Source organism: Engystomops pustulosus, chromosome 8 (genome assembly GCF_040894005.1).
Source record: "Engystomops pustulosus chromosome 8, aEngPut4.maternal, whole genome shotgun sequence".
NCBI lineage: Eukaryota > Metazoa > Chordata > Amphibia > Anura > Leptodactylidae > Engystomops > Engystomops pustulosus.
The window spans coordinates 21793183-21814577 of NC_092418.1; the positions used below are offsets into that span (position 1 = coordinate 21793183).

At 44.6% G+C, this 21395-nt stretch overlaps 1 protein-coding gene across 2 annotated transcripts; it reads right to left on the reverse strand.

The window, feature by feature from the left end:
- Positions 1 to 1405: 1405 nt before the first annotated feature.
- TEDC2 (tubulin epsilon and delta complex 2) lies at positions 1406 to 19783 on the reverse strand. Of its 2 annotated transcripts, none has more exons than XM_072120211.1 (11): positions 19651 to 19783; positions 18121 to 18177; positions 17690 to 17788; positions 16399 to 16454; positions 12104 to 12581; positions 11469 to 11522; positions 10627 to 10705; positions 6053 to 6173; positions 3519 to 3617; positions 2335 to 2525; positions 1406 to 1711 (listed from the first exon to the last, which is right to left on the reverse strand). In XM_072120211.1, exons 2-11 carry the CDS (start codon positions 18147 to 18149, stop codon positions 1571 to 1573), a joined length of 1347 nt encoding a protein of 448 aa, XP_071976312.1. In that variant the 5' UTR covers positions 18150 to 18177; positions 19651 to 19783; the 3' UTR covers positions 1406 to 1570. The 2 variants fall into 2 exon arrangements, with proteins under 2 accessions (XP_071976312.1, XP_071976313.1); XM_072120212.1 differs by having other exon boundaries at positions 1573 to 1711; positions 6105 to 6173.
- Between the last annotated feature and the right edge of the window lie 1612 nt (positions 19784 to 21395).

The following is a 21395-nucleotide window of genomic DNA, read 5'->3' on the forward strand; positions in this document are numbered from 1 at the left end:
GCTAAGGGGGGAAACTGAGAAAGAGAGCGGACAAGGGCTAAGATGGGAAACCAAGAAAGAGAGCGGCCAAGGTGGGAAACCGAGAAAGAGAGCGACCAAGGGCTAAGGGGGGAAACTGAGAAAGAGAGCGGACAAGGGCTAAGATGGGAAACCAAGAAAGAGAGCGGCCAAGGTGGGAAACCGAGAAAGAGCGGCCAAGGGCTAAGGGGGGAAACCGAGAAAGAGAGCGACCAAGGGCTAAGGGGGGAAACTGAGAAAGAGAGCGACCAAGGGCTAAGGGGGGAAACTGAGAAAGAGAGCGACCAAGGGCTAAGGGGGGAACCGAGAAAGAGAGCGGCCAAGGGGGGAAACCGAGATAGAGAGCGGCCAAGGGCTAAGGGGGAGAACCGAGAAAGAGAGCGGCCAAGGGCTAAGGGGGAAAACCAAGAAAGAGAGCGGCCAAGGGGTGAAACCGAGATAGAGAGTGGCCAAGGGCTAAGGGGGAGAACCGAGAAAGAGAGCGGCCGAGGGCAAGGAGAAACCAAGAAAGAGAGCGGCCAAGGGTGAGGAAAAACCAGAAGAGAACAGGCAAGTGTGAGATAGAGATACAATTAGAGCAGACGTGTTGGAAAGACAGCAAGTGGCTATGGGTGAGAAAAATAGAGAAAGAGAGCGGCAAGTGTGAGGGAAAGAGGGCTGAAAAGAGAGTAAGTGTGAGACACAGCTAGTGTGAGGGAATAAAGCGTCCCAGCAATGGTGAGGGAAAGAGTATTAAAGAGCATCTACCACCAGGATGAAAGACTGTATGAAAATGAGCCTGAGGGGTTCCAGGTACCATTAACACACATGGAGCCTGGAGCCCCTCAGGCTCATTTGCATATAGTCCTTCATTCTGGTGGTAGGTGCCCTTTAAGCAAACAAGTGTGAGCAAAAGGAAGTGCGCAGCAGGCGGAGGAGGACTGAAAGCGCACAAGTATGAAGGAGAGTAAACGAGAGTAACAGAGCTGAAAGAGCAAGGCAGGGAGCGAGCAGGCGCTTAGGAGAAAAAAGGAGCAGAGAGGAGATAGAGAAGAAACAGGCAGATGCGAGAGAGAAAATAGCAAACTAGAGGAGCATAATGAGCGCACAAAAGAGGAAAAAAAAAAGAGCAAAAACAAGAAAAGAGGTAGCACAGTAACTGAAGGACCTAATGGTTTCTGGAAAGACATTACATTACAGGCCAGAACAAACTATTTTTAGCAGGATATCTGGTATATTTCTGCCAGAATTCAATGTTTTTTTAAATTTTAATTTATATGGGCGATTATGGGGTGACAGATACCACCATGAAACACCCCGACACATAGCGAACATCAGAAAGACACTGAAACACAATAATATATTATTGATGCTTTGGAAAATACCAGATCACACGCTGAAGACCACATAACATTTATACATTTTTATTAAAATCTATAATCATATGTACATGAATAGATACATATATTACATAACACTCATATAGGATTCATAAATATAGGTATTTTCACAAATTAACAATGGGTTAATTATAGACCTTCGGCATTGGAGAGGTCATTGTTGCCCGCTGGGATCAGCCCTCGTCCTGCACCAGCACCGGGAACACGTCTCCCCCCTCGCACAGCTGGGTGTAGATGGCCCTGAGCGGCAGGCAGGAGGATGGGGCGCTCCGGCTCCAGGATTCTGCCTCGGCGAGCAGCTCTTCAGTGAACACCTGGGAGAGATCACAGCGCTCCACTAATGGCTCATTACAGGGTGGAGGGGGCGCTGCAGCAATTACACGCTATTAATGTGAACAGGGGGCCTACATGGAAGCTGCGGGCGCGAGAACAAGGTAATCAACAAATGAGGAAATAATCATAACGAGGAAAGGAATTACATTCCCAGGTAGAAGAGGGGGGAGAGAAGGAAACGAGAGGAGAGTAAGAGATGGGGCGAGGCAGGAAGGGTAAGGGGGGCTGTGACAGGCATAAGGAGGGGACCCAAGAGATTGATCATATAGAGGGAGGCAGGAAGGGTAAGGGGGGCTGCGATAGGCATAAGGAGGGGACCCAAGACACAGGCTGGGTGTAGGTGGCGATGTTTGAAGTGCCCCTGTGATTGAAGGGAAGGGTGGGGGATGTTGAAAGATACATAAAATGGGCCTAGATATAACAACAAAAGTGGTCAAGGCAATTAAAAAAATATAAATAAATAAATAAAAACACCAGAGGGGAATTAAAGCACCAAAGAGACATAATGAAGGGAAGGGCGAAGTGTCCGAAAAATATAAGGTGCAAGGGGGAAAGTGTCCAAGGGGAGTGAGTGGTGAACACGTAACCTACAGCCACACATTACCTTCTGTAGATGGATCTTCTGCTGCAGCTCCAGCGCTCTCAGTCTGCTGCGGGACAGCTCACGTAGCTCACCTGGATGGCTGTATACCAGCACAGGGGCGCAGCCGCTGTACATAGAGGGGCAGCCGAATGACTCCGGGCAAGACGCATTGATGGAAAGTTTTTCTGCCCAATTTCTATATTCTTCAGCCACTGCATGAATCAGAAAAATAACAATCTATACTAATAATATGAATATTTTATCTCAATTAGCTCCGGCAAAGCCATAGTGTCTCAAAGATCAGCATTTACCCCCTTCTTCTACCCCTATATTCTAATGTCTGTGAAGAAGAGGGGGATCACTCTCCTGTCCATGGTTCTAGTCCGACATTAAAGGTTAGCGCTTCCATTAAAATCCTGAGAAATACGGCAGCTGCTGCCCATAAAGATTCCCCCCATGCCAATGACACCCAGCGATAAAACAAGGTCATTAAACACCAATCCACACAATTGGTGCAATTATTGTTTTTTTTATTCTTCTGGATTTCCTGGAGTGCGGCCCCAATGAAGAGTCTACTTTATCTTCCGCGCAGCCATAATTATATCCCACCAGCTGCGGAGCTGTAATAGCATCATTTACGGGAGGGGAGCCGGAATTTGGGAAGGGACGAGGAAATGATGATCATCTAACATCAATAAGGATTCATCTTGTGATTTAACTAATGTCACACGGAACTGTAAAGCCACTTTCCTTACTGAGATTTTACAGGGAATGTGCAGCTTGTCATTCCATAGACCCCCGACCTATGGGATAACAATAGATGTAGAGCGATTCCAGATTTGTTCTCCCTGGAGCAGTCAGCCCTAGGAACTGCAGCTTGGCTCCTATATATGTGAATGCGATGTTTGGCAAACCAAATTTTTGATCTATAACAGGTAGGATAGTTATACCGGAGCACATACCGCAGCTACAGGCCACAGGTAGATGTATTGTACTAGTATTATACTCATCTACTTATGTCGGATCAATCTTCCAGGAGTAACATGTTGCTTATAGCAGTCACGCTGCATTTGAGACGTTGTATGAAATATTCTATTGTAATTCGGAGCTCGGTTATTGGGATACATGAAGCAGATGGAGGCTCCTTGCAATCCAGATGATGGATCGTGACTTCAGAGGCCACGGCACACAGCAGTGTCACTTACCCAGCTGGAGACCCTGCAGCTCAGACTGGTATTTGGCCACTTCTCCTTGTAGCGTTTCCAGAAGCAGCAGACAGCGATACTTCTGCCAGCGCTCGGGACCTTTAGAGAGGGGAGAGAAATGTCAGTCTTTCAGATGTGATCCATTACAAATGTCAGAATCATTAGCCGTCTCTGCCTTCTTATCTGTAGACAGAAGCCTCCATTCCCCTGACTCATCTGGAAGGCCAAACAGAGGTGGGCACAGACGTATCCCCCATCAGATGGATCCAATATGATATTGAGGAGGGCTTACACCTTGGAAAGGAAATCAGTACCTAAGGTCTATTTCCTGGGGGATTCAGCATTACACAGAAATAGAGCTTTGAACGCTGTATTAAAATGACCAGTAAGGAGTCATGGGGGCGCAGAAGAGTCATGATAGGATGCTCCTCTGGCTTAAAGGGTTTGTCCAAAATATTTAACTTAGATGCTGTCTATTATACTACAGCAAAGAGAAAATGCACTCACATGTGTCGTCTCATAATCTGTAAGCTGTTGTGTCACCCCCTCATCCTCATAGACTGTAAGCTCTTGTGTCACCCCCTCATCCTCATAGACTGTAAGCTCTTGTGTCACCCCCTCATCCTCATAGACTGTAAGCTCTTGTGTCACCTCCTCATCCTCATAGACTGTAAGCTCTTGTGTCACCCCCTCATCCTCATAGACTGTAAGCTCTTGTGTCCCCCCTCATCCTCATAGACTGTAAGCTCTTGTGTCACCCCTCATCCTCATAGACTGTAAGCTCTTGTGTCACCTCCTCATCCTCGTAGACTGTAAGCTCTTGTGTCACCCCCTCATCCTCATAGACTGTAAGCTCTTGTGGCACCCCCTCATCCTCATAGACTGTAAGCTCTTGTGGCACCCCCTCATCCTCATAGACTGTAAGCTCTTGTGTCCCCCCTCATCCTCATAGACTGTAAGCTCTTGTGTCCCCCTCATCCTCATAGACTGTAAGCTCTTGTGTCCTCCTTCATCCTCATAGACTGGAAGCTCTTGTGTCACCCCTCATCCTCATAGACTGTAAGCTCTTGTGAGCAGGGCCAACTGCCCCTCCCCCCCCTAATTGATATCAGAACCCTTGCAATCCAGAGAACGGGAATCCAGTTGGGTTGAGCGGCAGGACCGGAATCCATTCAGGTGTATGAGAATAACAACTTTTTCATATAAACCCAATTGCTCATATAAACAGTGAATGTTGCTCCACCCATTAGAGAGAACAGGTCCCCTGCTTTCTGGATCGCCCCTTCTCATGATCAGTGGAGGTCCCAACAGTCGGACCCTCAACAATCACCTTGTTATCCATATCCCGTGGATAGGGGATAACTTATATACTTAGGAAAACAAATATATGCCCAGTACTCCACAACATTACAAGTCTGTCTGAAGGTGGGTTAGGTTATACTCGTCATATGGAACTTTAGTCAAGCAAGGAGGGGATATCCCAGCGTGACTCTTCTCCACCCCCATGACTCCTTACTGGCTTAATGCTAAACATTTCAGAATATAAGAGGACATAATTATGATCCTGACACTGTCCTGGATAACACTAATGTGATGGATTATGGGTCTAAATCCTCATGACTGGTTCTCTTTAAAATCAGGTGAGATCAGAAAAGGATTTTTTTTACTCATTTTATTCCATGAATAAATCATGAAGTGTACAGTAAGCTATGGGCTATTTCATATAACAGTGACTGTGGACAGGTTAATGGACATAACCTGAATTCCTCACAAGCCACAATTGATTGGACGCATTGCACAGTGATCCGTATATATTTATAGTATGGGGATAATAGACGTCACATTAGGTTCTGATTCCAACATGAGTCAGTTTGTATCCAGCAGCAGAACACTCGGTTATATTCTTAGTACATTATTACATTATTGTATGTTCTTAGAAGTCGCTTTTTCACATCAGGAAGTAACTTTAGTCTATATATACACACACATAGCGCACTAATAACAATATGTATCCCACACAGGGCCGCATGAATGACCGCTGATGAAGGAACCCTACGTTCCTCTACGTTAAGTGCTGGAAAGGGTTAAATCAGCCATCGTGATAGATGGGTCCTCAGCAGGCTGCAATAGAGACGGGACAAGCAACGTGACTCATGTAATGCCACCGCATAAAATGGAGCGGGTAAGTGCTCGCTTCTCCTAATGCAAACCCATAAAAGCCAGGAGTCGAGTGGTCACGGTGACATACGCCGAGTACAGAGCCGGGATAGAAAAGGTTTTATAATAGGCCGACAATTTCGTCAGTGATGAAAAATCCATCTACTTGCAGGAAAATGAGGTCTGTTGCTTTGCAGAGCCTCCAGCAAGGAGATGTTTAACATGGACACGCGCTCAATTATTAAGGTGGAGGAGACGTTGTCCGCAGAGGCCGCCGCTCATTATCGTGTAATTGACTAAGACAGCCTTCCGATATTTATAGATCTCCTCTCCCAGAAGCAGATTACAGCTCGCCCCCTGGTCGCCATGTCACTCACCTGATCCTTGCCGGTTACGGGCACCATCTACCTGCTGCTGCCGGGTTCTCACCTCTCTCTGCAGCCGATGGGTCGCTTCCTCTAGCTCGGAAAGGCTGAGCCCCGGAGCTTCTGGAGCAAACTGATGGTTAATTAAGGAACGCAATGTAAAAAGTTAATATTGACTGTAATAGAAATAGCAGAGGAGGGGAGAGGCGCAATCAGAATTAGGATGGGACATGGAAAAGCGGCCGCCCTGAGATGGTTAAAAAAATCATTACTTGTAATTATATAGGGACATTGATTGATCACACCAATATAGGCGATACAATCAGTATCTGCATGGCCCATCAGTACACAGATGCAATTATGTCTCTTGATGGGGGTGGTGTATGGTTGGGGAGGGGGGGCGGGGATATGTAGGCACCTGTACCTCCCCCCCAGCAAGTGACATATGTACAGGCGGTCCCCTACTTAAGAACACCTGACTTACATACGACCCCTAGTTACAAACGGACCTCTGGATTTTGGTAATTCACTGTACTTTAGTCCTAGGCTACAATAAACATTTTTAACAGTTATCAATGGTGTTACAAAGAAAATGTTAGGGATCACGAGGGCGCACGCTATGGGTATGATTGGAACCGTTGCCGTCGCTGGTATCAGCGGTGTGCCTCTCCACCGCTATTAACTAAAAGAAGGAGCAATGATAAGGTATACCTGCGCTGGCTGGAAAGAGTGAGTGTATGTGTGTTATAAAAAAAAGTTATCAATGGTGCCAGTAATTAAGATTGTTATTGTTAATCCTGGTTCTTATGACAATCCAACATTTTGCAACCCCAAAAAATTTTTGACTGGGGTTACAATAATAAAGTATACGGTTCCGACTTACATACAAACTCAACTTAAGAACAAACCTACAGAACCTATCTTGTATTTAACCCGGGGACTGCCTGTATTACTGTCACGGTGGGTGGACAACTCCTTTTGATACTTAAATACAAAATAAGGACCTCTATAGAAACATTGGGGGAGATGTATTAATGTGTCAGTAGATCTCCGTGTCTGATGCTGGATGATGAATCTGGTGCAGGATAACACTGGAGAGTTGTACTTTTCACCTCCTATTCGTTGGTCGCCCCAAAATATTAAATATATATTAATGAATATTGAATTTTCTGCCGCATGAACTACTTCCTGTGAGACCACACCCCTTTTGTACACAGAGGGCACGCCCCTTTACAAGCGAGTCAGAAAACTGCCTAAAAATGGTTTAAAACCCTCAATCAATGTGGAGCACAGCATTACAGGTGCAAATTAGTCTTGTATTCTGGCGCATACATCTCCCCTGAATGTCTGTGTATAGAGCTTGCAGTACCATCTGTCACCAGGATATCAGCAACACTTTCCACAGAAAACAATACAACAGCGCCCCTAATCTCCTTTTTTGTAACTGAAATTTATCACCTTCTTGCAGTGAAGAACACAAGTTTTAATGTTCCCCCCGCCACTATCTGTAGAAGGGGTCCCTGCCAGATTCATCATCATTTAGATCAGTTTTCTATTGTAAATGATTACCGAAATCTAGACCCAAAATTGGGAGTAGATTTCCTTCTTTGCGCATGGACTGCTCCTAATTTATTATGATGAATTAAAAGGGGTCTTTTCCATTACATCTACATGTCTGATTGCTGGAGGGGAGCTGAAATCCTGTTGATAGAGAAGAAATCTCATTAAGAAAAAAAAAAAAAAAAAATCTCTTTAAAGAAAATCTACAATCAAAATCCATCATGATAAACCAGGGACACATTCATATATCCAGGCACCGTGACTGTGGTATCTTCTTATATGTGTTATCCATGGCCTCCTGCCTTCTAAAATCAACTTTTAAACTTATGCCTAGGAGTCAGAAGGGCTCTGAGAGGTGTTACCAGAGGCCCACCATGCTGTAGCTTCACAGGCTGTAACAGTGTGCAGGAGCATCCCCCCGCTACGTGAGATTACAGCAGGCAGAGGGAGGAGGGGGGAAACACAGAGTGGAGAAGGAGACAATATAACAGCCTGTGAAGCAACAGCATGGAGGTGCTATGGTACCACCCACAGAAGCCCCACTGGCACATTAGCATCATTTTAAAAGTTGAGTTGATTTTAGAAGGATGTACACCATGTATAACAAATATAAGAAGATTACTACAGTCCTGGTGCCTGGATCTATAAGTAATGCCCCTGATTTATCAAGATGGATTATGATGGTGGATTTCCTTTAAAGGGCACCTACCACCACAAATCTACCTATAAAGGTAGATTGGGTGGTAGGTGGATCAATGGGACGTGAGGATAGCCCTTTTAAGGGCTAATCCTCACGTCCCTGCACTTTTTAGATAACTTTTATAAGACATATATTCAAATTTACTTATGCGGCTACTGGGGCGTGGAGTAGCCGCATCTGAGGTTACACGAGGCGGCTACTCCACGCCCCGGTAGCCACTTTACCCCTCCTACTCACCCATCTTTGGCGCGCAGCTACGGCGATCCTGCCGTCTGCACATGCCCAGAAGAGCAGGCCCGCGCCTGCGTGGTCACTGCTCCGAAACAGGCGCGGGCCTGCTCTTCTGCGCATGCGCAGACGGCAGGATCGCCGGACGAGGGCGCGCAGCTACGCGTAGCTGCGCGCCAAAGATGGGTGAGTAGGAGGGGTAAAGTGGCTACCGGGGCGTGGAGTAGCCGCCTCGTGTAACCTCAGATGCGGCTACTCCACGCCCCAGTAGCCGCATAAGTAAATTTGAATATATGTAATAAAAGTTATCAAAAAAGTGTGGGGACGTGAGGATTAGCCCTTAAAAGGTCTATCCTCACGTCCCATTGATCCACCTACCACCCAATCTACCTTTATAGGTAGATTTGTGGTGGTAGGTTCCCTTTAATATAAGCCATGATGCCATGTTATGCTGCAAATAAACAAGCCCTTAGCCTCACCCGCTTACCACAGTAATAGGAATGAAATTATTCCACATCTTCTATATTGATGGCCTATACTTCGGCTAAGCCATTAAAATCAGATTGGTGAGGACCCGACTCCTGGCACCCCTCAATCATATGATTGAAGGGGCCAAAGTGTTCCAGCGAGTATTAAGGGCTCTTCATTGTTTATGAGGCTCAGGTCTGTACATTCTGTACTGGCTGAGGCTTTTCAGCAGCTCAGAATTATTCACTGTAGAAGTGACCTGTGATACTAAGCCGAGCTGCTACAATGGATCTGTGCCTGGTGAACAATCAAGGCTACACGGTACTCTGGCTCCTTTATCAGCTGATCAGTGGGGGTGTTGATCTGAAGTTTTAGGGGATAGATTTATCCATAAGCTTTGCTTTAGATATGTCATCAATGTAAGACTGGTCGGGGTGCGTTCACACGTTCAGTTTTCCAGATGCAGTTTTTGATGTTCAAACCAGGAGTGGAATGAAAAAGGAAGAGGAGCGGCTTCTCTCAATGATAAGTCCTCATCCATTATGATCCACACCTCCTTTTGACTTCAAAAACTGCATCTGGAAAACTGAACTTGTGAACGCACCCCGACCAGTCTTACATTGATGACATATCTAAAGCAAAGCTTATTGATAAATCTATCCCCTAAAACTTCAGTCTTGATCCCTGATCAGTCTTGCATTGATGACGTATCTAAAGCAAGGCTTATGGAGACATGGGGGAGCCAGAAAAATGGCTCCTGATGACAGGTTAACTTTAAGGCCTATAATGTCAGATTCATCAATCCCATGACCTGGTTGCAGCTCCAACTTGAACTGAATGGGCCTGAACTGCAATACCAAGCACAGCCACAATACTATGTATGGCACTGTGCTCGGTGAGCAGTAAAGAGAAAGCAGTGCTAACTAGAAGGCTGCATTTATATCGTGTTTTGAAACACAATACAACAGCCGAGGAGAGGAGATTTGCCCAATTACATTGATGTTAACATTTACGAAAACGCAATATGCAAAGGATGCATTAACATTGTGATAAAAAACCCTAACGCAATGTCAACACATGCGTGAACATCACGTTAACATAGCATTTTGTAAACACACATGTTAACAGAAATGTAATGAGGCAAATCTCCTCTTCTCAGCTGTTATATTGCATTTCAAAACGCATTGTAAACGCCACAAGTGAACGCAGCCGAAGACTAATGAAAGGACCAGGCGCCGGACCCTCACCAACCTGATATTTATGACGCGTCACAAGTCTGTATGTGCAGATCGTATGTGCAGATTGACAAATGGTGAATTTCCATGCACAGTCATATGGAGTGAGCCGGAAGCTTTTAACCTGTGGTGCGGAGCTGCTGGTAGAAGCAAATATTAGCATACATGAATATAATGTGTTATAAATAGATATCGTTCCCCATTCCTTTATAAATCCACGTATTCCTGCAGGCCGCTGGACGCCATGTCATTAGGATTGCCAGTCCTACAGCAGTGATTGCAGGAAGAGGCTTGTGATATCCATCTATTAGCAGAACCCCAGTACATCTTACAATGGCCTATTCTCTAAGGAGCATTGGACGGCGCTTTTACGTCACTCAGCAGGAACAGGATACAGTTGTTTGCAGCTTCTGTATGAATGAGGGTCTGGAAGCAGGAAGATGGTCTCGAATCGCATAGAACTTCTCCCATAATCTATAAAACACAGGAAAACACTCCGGTTATCTCAGTATGGAATCGCCAAACCCAATTTCCTCACAGCCTCTTATTGCACTGAACATAAAAGACTGATACATTCCTTTGTAAGGCAATCGAACCAGCGATATGTGCATCACATGTGTGGGAATGCGTCACGTTAAAAAAAAAAAAACTACAACATGAAAGGGACAGGATGGTAACGAAACGAAACCTGCTGACGCTACAGGAGAAAAGTGAGATCAGTCCAAAACCTCAGCGAAATAATAAGCACTTGTCACTTTGATGTCCAATGTCTGTTCCACGGCTTCTATGGGTTGTCTCTGGACTGACGTTAGAAAATCCAATTACTGGACTAAAAATTTATATATGTCAAAGGCGGATGCCAGCAATCTGACATAAGTGACCTATCCCAGTGATCTTTTTGTGGTAATGTGTAATTTCTGGGGTCATTATCACTCAGGACCCCCAGCAGTGAGCTACCTTTGCCAGCCTCTCATACTGGAATGATCACAGAACCAGAAGTACAGATCCATTCTCTAGGTGATGAAACCAGATTCACTTGTATGATGTCAGTAGTTACCTTGAGTGGCCACTACACATAGAGTGGACCTGTACCTGGTTCTCCGGTTCACCATGTTGATTTTGGTTTCTGATACTTTGTGAGGATCAGACTCATTCGATATTGATGACCCCTCTCATGGATATCTAAGGAGAAGCCATTTAATACCTAAGCCACTAAACACAAGGGGTTCACTCTCACCTGCTGCTCTTCATATACATCTGCTGATATTCTACTGGTAGTTTCAAGGTTGCCCTGTGGAAAAGCAAAAAAAATAAGTCCCCTTTTACTTAACCATTACTCAAAGCTTCAAGGAACACTCCAGTCACAGCTGACTCATTGGATTGGCCTGAAGAGAGGAGCAGGACTCTAAGGCTATATTCACACTGCCGTTGCCCGCCCGTACCGTACCGTAGCGGGCAACGGCAGTGCACGGGGAGAGGAGGAGGATGTGAGCGCAGCTCACCCCCGCCCCTCTCCATAGGAAGTAATGGCGCACTGCGCCGTACTACGGAGAAAGATAGGACAGGTCCTATCTTTTTCCGGGTACGGAGCAGTACGGTGCTGCACCGTCTATGGAGGACGTATATCGGCCGTATATACGTCCTCCATACGTCAGTGTGAATGTAGCCTAAGTTCTAGGAAAACAATGGAAATGAGTCCTCTTCCTCCCCTCAGGCCCTGCACTATGTATTATTCAATGAATTAGCTCTGACTGGAGTGTTCCTTTAATGTCTAATTTGGGGTACACATTAATGGTGGTCATTAAAATATGTGACCACCAGTAGACTATACATTACAGGTCCACAATCCTATATTAGGGAAGTGAATCTCACCCTTTTTCTTTCAAGGTGGAAGGTTTCTGTGGCGGTGAAATGTCTGGACCTGAAGTTCTTGATGGAGGAGACACTGGTTTGTCCAATGTACTACTTGGTTGTGTTGTGTTTGTCTTCATCTCTAGTTGCCCGCCATCACCGGTATTGCATTTTGTAGGAGCTGGTGGCTCTGGAGGGGTTGATCTTGCAGACTTACTGCTTGTTGCTCTTTGCCCCGGTCTATGGATCCTTCTCCGGTCAGGGATGGTTTTGTAGGGAGGGTGTAACTGGTAGGACGCGGGTCGTGTTCCTTTCTGTGCAAGTTTATTTAATGCTTTAATGGGATTTTCCTTGGTGACTGGACAAGTAGTTGGCGCCGGTATAGAAGGTTTATGAACGGGTGGGTCCATCTTGCTGGTTCCTCTCACTCTTAAGGCTTTCTCCAGAGCTTTGTTCAGAAGTTCAACCTCTTGCATATCTTCTGCTGATGGCTGGACCACTACAAAACAGAAGAGAGCAGATGTCACAAATCTGACTGTTGTGACCCCCACTCATCACCTGGTAGCGTGTAGGATTGGATGGGCTAGTAACAATTGTGCAGCTCCTATGGTATTGCTGAGAACTGCTGCAGTCCCCTATCTCAGGTAGCCCCATACATGCAGCAGTACAAGGGGGTCCAATTAACTACAACCCCACCGATCAGACAACAGATAACATCATATGACTAGATCAACCACAAAGGAAACTCTGTTCCCAGTTTCCACATATTCCCCAGGGTAATATTTCGGCTGGATATTGCACATACATTGTGAAACCCGATTTTAAGAACGACAAAGAATTTTATAATTGAACAATCCAGGAGCGTAACAAGTCACATCAATCACCGCATCCTCCTCCGCAGACTTCATCCAGCAGTGGAGAAATTAACATTTTTCGATTCCAGCCCACAGCTCTTACCACATAGTAATGCTAAGAAAAGCTCCATCGCGTCCTTGTATGTACAGATCCATTGCTAGCAACTCCCACAAAGCCAAAACGCAGCTGTCACGGGCCAATAAAGACAAAGTTTAGGGAGTAGGATTGTACACAATGGTAATCTTAAAGGGGAACACCACTAGTACTGCAGCATGCATCCAGCTGCTTTGCTCAAAGTCTATGGTAGTGACTTGAATAGTTGAGCTCAATCGTCTCTGCAACATATCTTCAGTAGATAGAGAATAAATCCTTCAGGATGGACAAAGGAAATCAATCCATCATGATATCCCAGACACTTACTGATAGATCCAGGCACCGGGACTGTGGTAATCTTCTTATATTTGTTATCCACGGTCTCCTTCCTTCTAAAATCAATCTCTGGGGAAGGGGGAGGCGTTACCAGAGCTACTCCGTGCTGTGAAGCTGCAGTATGGCGGGGCTCAGGAAACACCCACCAGAGCCCCTCAGACTCATTAGCATAAATGTAAAAGCTGCTTTTAGAAGGAAGGAGGATGGATAACAAATATAAGATTACCACAGTCACAGTACCTGGAGTAAGTGTCCCTGTTTAATCATGATGCACTTTGTGGGTAGATTTCCTTTAATTTTTCACTATCCACTAGTGGGTGGAGTGGCAGAAGAGCATGTGTCCTGCCACAACATTCCCCGTCATTGGGAGTGGTTGAGGATACAATTCAATGGACTGGCAGGGCACATGTTTGCCCTACAACTCCACTCGGTAGTGAGAATGGATCCCCATTCTCTGCAGAAATGGGGGTCCTGTTCTAATGATCAGTTGGGGTCTAAGCAGTAGGACCCTCACCAATATCTTGTGTATAAGGGATAACTTAAATACTCCCTTAAATCCACTTTAAGTAAATACTAATCTTTCTGTCTGCAGGGAGGAAGTAAAGTGATGCAAAAATAACAGAATCCTCCTCCTGAGCCCCATAATGAAATGAATGGAGTATTCGTCCTACATATTAGCGGATCAATGAATTGTACACTCCAAGAAAGTGAGATGATGAAGAAGCGCTGCCAGCAGATCCCCGTTTATTCAGTGTTCAGATCGATGGCTTGTGCCCTCATTTTCATGCGCGGAGACGTTGCAGCAGCGGGCAGATGTGTTCAAGACAATTGTAATAGCACTCGAAAAAAAGATAATTAGAGATTTTGGAGGGCGACCCCGGCTGCTATTATATAAACAGAGAGAAAACAATACAAGCTGGAATAAACTGAATTAAAAAATGAATTACACTCGGGCATAAAATTAGGACATTCATTTTCATTAAAGCTTCTCATTCTCCAGACAAACGGCTCTATAAATAGAAAGCAGAATATTATTTCTTCTGCTCGCAAACCGGGTGAAGAGGGAGAAGAGAACTCATCACCAAGCAGGGAATTAGCATACATTAACTTGCTGTAATCTGAAGACGCATTATAGAGCCTGTCTGTGAGATGGCTCCTATTGTAAAGGCTTCCAATCTTCTCAGTGTAATATTGTGAACTTCTGCCGAAATTAAATGGATTCATATAGTCTCGCAGGAATGGGACCCCGCAGATTTCTTTTTTTTTTTTTTTTTTTTTTTACTTTTTTCACAGTTAAATGCCAGTCGCAGTATTACAGTAATAAAACTCGGGGATATTTTACCCCATTGTATTCATAGTCACAGGACGGATGTCTTTAATACTTTCTCTTGCTAGGCGGACGCTCACTTTAGACAGCTGGCATCTAAACCTTATGTGAGCTGAGCATGCATGTGTTCTTAATAGAGAGAAAGGAATAAGAGGCCATATATCTTATCACAGCAACTTATCTGCCATGAGAACAAATGATAGGTCATACTGAAATTCAACCTGTCCAACCCATCCATTCGGGAGTCCACATACACATCAGATCAGATGATGAGTGTTCAGCTGCCATGCGCATCCTTTAGAATACGGGCATCTGAAAGGACATCTACCACCAGGATCAAGGATTGTAGACCAAGCACACTGACATACTGGCGTGTGCCTCCTCTGGCAGGATCTGATCTTCTTTTAGCTTCTTATACCTTTGTTTTTAATTAAAAAATGGCTTTAAACATTATGCAAATGAGTCTATGCAGAACAGAACCCGTCAGACTCATTTGCATAATTTTTAAAACCTTTTTTTGTAAAAACAGAAGAATAAGGACCAAAGAGTAAAAGTAGATCTTGCCAGAGGGGGTACACACTAGAATGTCAGTGGGCTTGGCTTACAATTCTTCATCCTGGTGGTAGAAGTCCTTTAAAGAAGCTGTACCAACTTTAATTGTTATCCCCTACCCACTGCATAGGAAATAAAAATATGATTGATGTGATTCTGACTGTAGGGACCCCAAGTGATCACGAGAATGGAGGTTCTCATCTTACTAACTGAATGAAGCAGTAGGTCGTGCATAGTCAAAATACAACGTACAGCTCTGTGGTATCTCTGGCAATCCCATAGACAGAGAATGTCGCAGCAGGACGTATGCTCACCCTGCTGCCGCATGCATTAGTGAGGGCAGGACCCCTAAAAGGCTTGTGATTCACTTACTGGTATGTACAAGCCTCCAATAGGGATCCCAGGTTTGATAATAAAGCATGTGATGGAACTGTCAGACTAAGTGATTTAGCTTTATATGGCATCCCAATACAGTTTAGATTAAAGAGGAAGTAGCCATGAGTCACCATACACCATATTAATTGGGAGGCACAAGAACTGTATAATTGTGATTGGTGGGGGTCTCAACGGTCGGACACAAGTGACCTCTCCATTTCATCCGTCCTTCTGGTGGTCCTCCCTACCAGATACGAGAGTAGCGACCACAGTTTGCATAGAAATTCGCTTCTATTACTTATGTGAATATTCCTAATTATCTGTGGTGTCTTCCTGTACAATCTATTTATAAGATGTATAAAAAAAAAAAAGTTTAGCTCTACTGGTTGTCACCTTCGAATTAAGATTCCCAGCAAGTGAGCGCTTAATTGTCATCTCCTAATTGAGAGAACATGTGACAACATGGCAGGTGGTTGTCAGCTTTAAAAGTCTGACTCACTGAAGTTAAACACCTGGCAGGTGCAGAATATTCCTACAGTATGAACCCGACTATAGAAATCTTCTATTCTAGCGCTGCATTCACTTAATGAGTGGTCCGGAATAACAGGCACATGTCAGACATCGCTGGGTTGTGAATGATGCATAGCGGAGCCTTGTCAGATAACTCGTTCAGTTTAGGAGCTGTACTTCTACAATGGGATAATAAGTGACATGTGCTGGAAGTGAATGGAATGGAGCTGGAACACCATTATTCCTCTAGTAATGGGAAATAACTCACCTTGAGGCTCGCTTGCTTCTTCATCTTGCTTTATGGGGTCACCGTTTTCAGCATCCCTATAGAAAAAATGATAATTCTGAGTTCCATCGCCAGGTTTGTTGAAGGCGGTAGAAGGGGCCTCAACACAAAAGATCCTTTTAATAAAACCTTACAAAAATAATTGTGTCGCTGGTGGCCATTACGAAGCAACTAAAGCTTTACCAAGGGCCTGATTCAGAGTCTGAGCTCCTTACTTAAAGGGATATTCTGATAATTTTATGTTTGACATTTCTGGAAATGGAGTAAGTATCTGAGCAGCTTGGCTCTGACCATGGAGCCCACCACTAATTTCAAGGAGGGGGTCCCTTGTGACCATGTAAGATTGTAACCACGCATATCACATAGTTATTCCCGAGCTAGTGGGAAGGGGATAACTTAAATTTACTAGAATACCACTTAAAGGTGCCCAAACAAGTCACTAACCTAAATTCTCTTGTACCCATAAGTGCTCTGCCGAACCAAACCATCATGTGTTTGGTGGCGGTTGGGCGTAAAAAACGAGTTTAATAATAGTTTACCTAAAAGTAATTGAGAAACTTTTCAGACACAACGGCTCTATGCTTAAAGGACATGCCTGTCTGAATAAGCCCTTGTATAGAACCAGTTACACCTGTATTCTTTGGATTACCATATATATTCGAGTATAAGCCTAGTTTTTCAGCACAAAAAAATGTGCTGGAAACCCAAACTCGGCTTGTACTCGTGTATAAAAAAAAAAAAAAAAAAATCACAACTCACCGGCTTTCCCTGCTGCTGGCTAAAAACTGGGGGATATGGGCTGGCAGGCTATATACTGGGGGATATGGGCTGGCAGGCTATATACTGGGGGATATGGGCTGGCAGGCTATATACTGGGGGATATGGGCTGGCAGGCTATATACTGGGGGATATGGGCTGGCAGGCTATATACTGGGGGATATGGGCTGGCAGGCTATATACTGGGGGATATGGGCTGGCAGGCTATATACTGGGGGATATGGGCTGGCAGGCTATATACTGGGGGATATGGGCTGGCAGGCTATATACTGGGGGATATGGGCTGGCAGGCTATATACTGGGGGATATGGGCTGGCAGGCTATATACTGGGGGGCAGGTGCTGGCTATATATTGGGGAGGCTGTGACCAATGCATTTCCCACCCTCGGCTTATACTCGAGTCAATATGTTTTCCCACGTTTTTGTGGTAAAATTAGGGGCCTCGGCTTATACCCAATGTATATACAGGTATATATAAAAAATCTTGAAGACTTACCAGTTGTCTAGAAGTGTCCGCCACTTCCTAATCTGTTCTTCCAGTTGCTTCTCTTCTTCTTTGCATCTATGAAGAGCCTGATGGAGCAGGGGCAGCAGTCTGTGTGAGGAGAGACACTTGGTATTAAATGAAGCTTAGTTAGTCTGATATTGGCTTCACAATCCTGACTGTGTGATCATACACTAAGTATAAGGCTGCATGTACACGATCGTAAGTCTGGCGCGCTGGAGAGGAGGAAGGTGACCCCTCCCCTCTCCATAGGGATGCATGGCGTACAGCCGTACACGTGGGGAAAGAAAGGACATGCCCTCTCTTTTCCCCGTGAACAGAGCGGTACATGTGTGGCATTGTATCGCTCTGTGTGGCCATTGTTGTCTATGGGGAGGTATATACGGCCGCAAGCTTTGTGTAAATTCGACCTAACAATGTACCTGTTAGAGCAGGCTGAAGACAACATCATTGGACCATCTGATCTGGTCCTCTGTCTCCTACAGAAATAAACACAAATTAAGAGAATATTAAATATGCAAGTAAATGACAGCAGCCTGGATTCTTCTGTAGGCTGAAACTCCCTTTGCATCTATTATGGTATTTTAGGTTGTATGTCCATAACATATACATTGAAGAATACCCTGGATTCCCAGCATCATCTAGTCCCTATTAGAGTTTTTAAACCTTTAAAAGACAACACAAATACACAAAAACAGGATTGCTTTCCCATATTCAGAAATGAATAACAAAGTACCACAGACCTGCAGGAAGACAGGGTCCCCTAGTATCACAGGGAGCAATAGAGGATGCTGGGAGTCTGAATCCCTGCACAGTTTTCATACACCCATCATACTGTTTGTATTTTACTGCATTCTCAGCTGGATTTTTCACCAGCCATGTGGGATCCATTTTGACTGACCCATTCTCTTCCGTGGATAAATGGGGTCCGTGAGTCCACTACATAAAACATAAGAGCATGCTCCAGATCATGTTTTTTCATGATCAAGCTCGGTGGCATCATCCAGAAAATAAACTTTGAAGTTAAATGTATAAAGTCAGGGAGGCGGAGTGATTAACATTGAAATCAAGCCCTCCCTGCCTCTGATCGCCTCCTCCTATGTGAGTGACATCATGCGCCGAACTTCAGGAGATCTGATCAATGATGTCACTGGATGTAGGACCATCAATTACAGTAAAGGGGGCATTTTAAGAGCTTGACTTCAGTGTTAAATTCTCCACCTCCTTGACTTCATAAACCCAATTTACATCTCACTTCAAAGTTGATTTTCTGGATGATGTCACCACACTAGGCCATGAATGAAACTTCATCCAGAAGCTGCTCCTCTGCTTGACAACATACTGCTAGTGGTTTATGATGACAGGTTCCCTTTAATTCCGCCAGTTATGTAATAATACATCTTTATATAGCGCCATTGTATTCCGTAACACTTTTACAGCTCATCAGGAACATATACAAACAAAATGAGATGTTCCAGAGTAATAACATGGTCAGATGAAACAATAAGAATGAGGGAGGGCCCTGCTCGCAAGAGCTTACAATCTACAAGGAGGTCAGGGATTTCTGTAGTCCTTATGGTAAGTACAGCGCAAATTTGACAGACGCCATTGTAAGTTAAAGGGGAGCCAGTTATCTCCTTTCCTGCTTACCGTGCAGATCATGGGGGTCCCTGCTATCACTAGAGTGGGGGTCCACTGAGCCATGGGGGTGACAGGGACCTGCCCTACTGCTTTATGGCACTGCAGAACACACAGTCCACCTCCATTGCATTGATTTGGGGGTACAGCTGCCCCCACTCACATTGGGGGGACAAATGTGGGTAGAGGATTACTGTCACTGTAATACACCTTAGATGAGGTCCAGCCTCTCACCAAGCACTTACACCCCTCACCACATACAGCAGCCTGATCACAGGATTACAGCAGTCTGTAGTCACAGCTCCGCCCATTACCTGTCAGCAGTCCCGTCCTGATGTCGTGCAGCCACAGAGCACACGGCGCCCGGGAAAACAACACGACAACCAGGAAGTACCGGCCATAGCAACTGTTACCATGCAGGCCAAGCGTTACCGCTCCGCCAATCAGAGAAGGTGATATATTCCCGAGCCAGAACAAATATCCTATGAGCGACGGCCTATTATTTCGAGAGCTGCAAGCGGGAGATTTTTTTTTTCACCGATGAACTTTATTTACACTTCTGTTTGTTGCCAAAACTGTTTATATGGTGTATTGCAATATAGCATAGGTGTTACACAGCTAAGGGGGCTACACTGAGGGGCAACTGAGACCAGTCTTTGTTTATTAAGGAGTTATTATTTATTAATGGCCTAACCTCAGGATCAGCCCATCTGAGAGAGACACTAAAATCACTCAAAAATAACAGTTTTATATTGTTGTTTTAATTTTTAATCATTTTAGGTACATATTAAATATTGTATAAATGTATCACATGTTTTTGGAATCAGTGCCGGTTAACATGGCAGCGGGACAGTCTTAGACCATAGTAGATCAACAAACAGTTTAGTGTCTAGAACTGTAAATAAAAGATGTATGCACATGTGTATCCTGGCTCAGTACATTACACAGTACATCTATATTATTATATAATGCCCATACACACAGGGAGAGTATATCAATATATTTAGTGTCTGACAGCCTGTATGGCAATGTACAACATTACAGGTCTTGTGTTGGAAATCATAAAAACTAAATGCCATGCAAGGACGGCGCCAGCACTGGGTATACCTGGGCAAGTGTCGGGGCCCAGAGCTGCTGGAAAAACTACGTAAGGCTGTACATAAGGAATCCATGGGGGACAGAGAGGACGGTATCTAAAGATTCCATAGGGTGTGAGGGGGGCTTATATAAAATAAACCAAAAGGTTATTGATATGATAATTTAGGGAACAGGAGACTGTTTTGGTTTCAGACTTTTTAATGAGCTCACTGCCAAGAGGCCTCCTGCGGCTCTGTCGCCCAGGGGCCTACTAAAACCTTGAGCTGACACTGCTGCCGTACCTCACAGGCTTCACGATTTCAGCTCCAAATAAAATCTTGTTTTCTTTCCTAAACAAAAAGATGATTCCTGTTTTTTAAAACTGTGTTTATTGAGAAGTAATATACATTCTGTATACATACATATTGCATGTACATTGTCTTGTCACAGCTAAAGTTCAGCGATTAATAGTAATACATATAAAAACTGTGCTTGTAATCTTACCATCAGTGTTATATTTGCTCACACATTCTTTTTAATAAATCTACAATCAAAATCCAGCATGACAAACAAGGGACACTTAGGGCCGTCTAAATGTGAGCCTGTGAAGCTACAACACGGAAGGACCAGCTCATTAGCATAATTTTAAAAGTTGTTTTAGATGTTATAATATATATAATAAGATGACCACAGTCTGGATCTATAATTAAGGGTCCCCTTTCTCCCCCGTATTGTCGTGTACATTAGATCTGCAGAGCAGCCACAGTATTGGGACCAAGAGGAGGCGGGATCAGCCCTTGCTACCTCCTCACATGTCTCAAAGAGTCATATGAGGAGGTAGCTCCTTCCCTCAGCTGGCTCCACCACCTCCTCCGCATCACAGTCGGAGCCCCAGCAGAGGAGAGAAGAACTAGTGAAACTGCTGCTGGGAAAACGAGGAAAGGTAAGTAACAGGGTTTTTTTTTGTTTAATACCCCAGAAC

Coding starts and splice junctions, on each gene's coding strand:
- TEDC2 (XM_072120211.1), bottom strand. CDS start 18,149: ATGATGTTGTCTTCAGCCTGCTCTAACAG. Junction 17,789..18,120: donor TCTTCAGCCTGCTCTAACAG/GTACATTGTTAG, acceptor CTCCTCACACAG/ACTGCTGCCCCTGCTCCATC. Junction 12,582..16,398: donor AGAAGCAAGCGAGCCTCAAG/GTGAGTTATTTC, acceptor TCTGTTTTGTAG/TGGTCCAGCCATCAGCAGAA.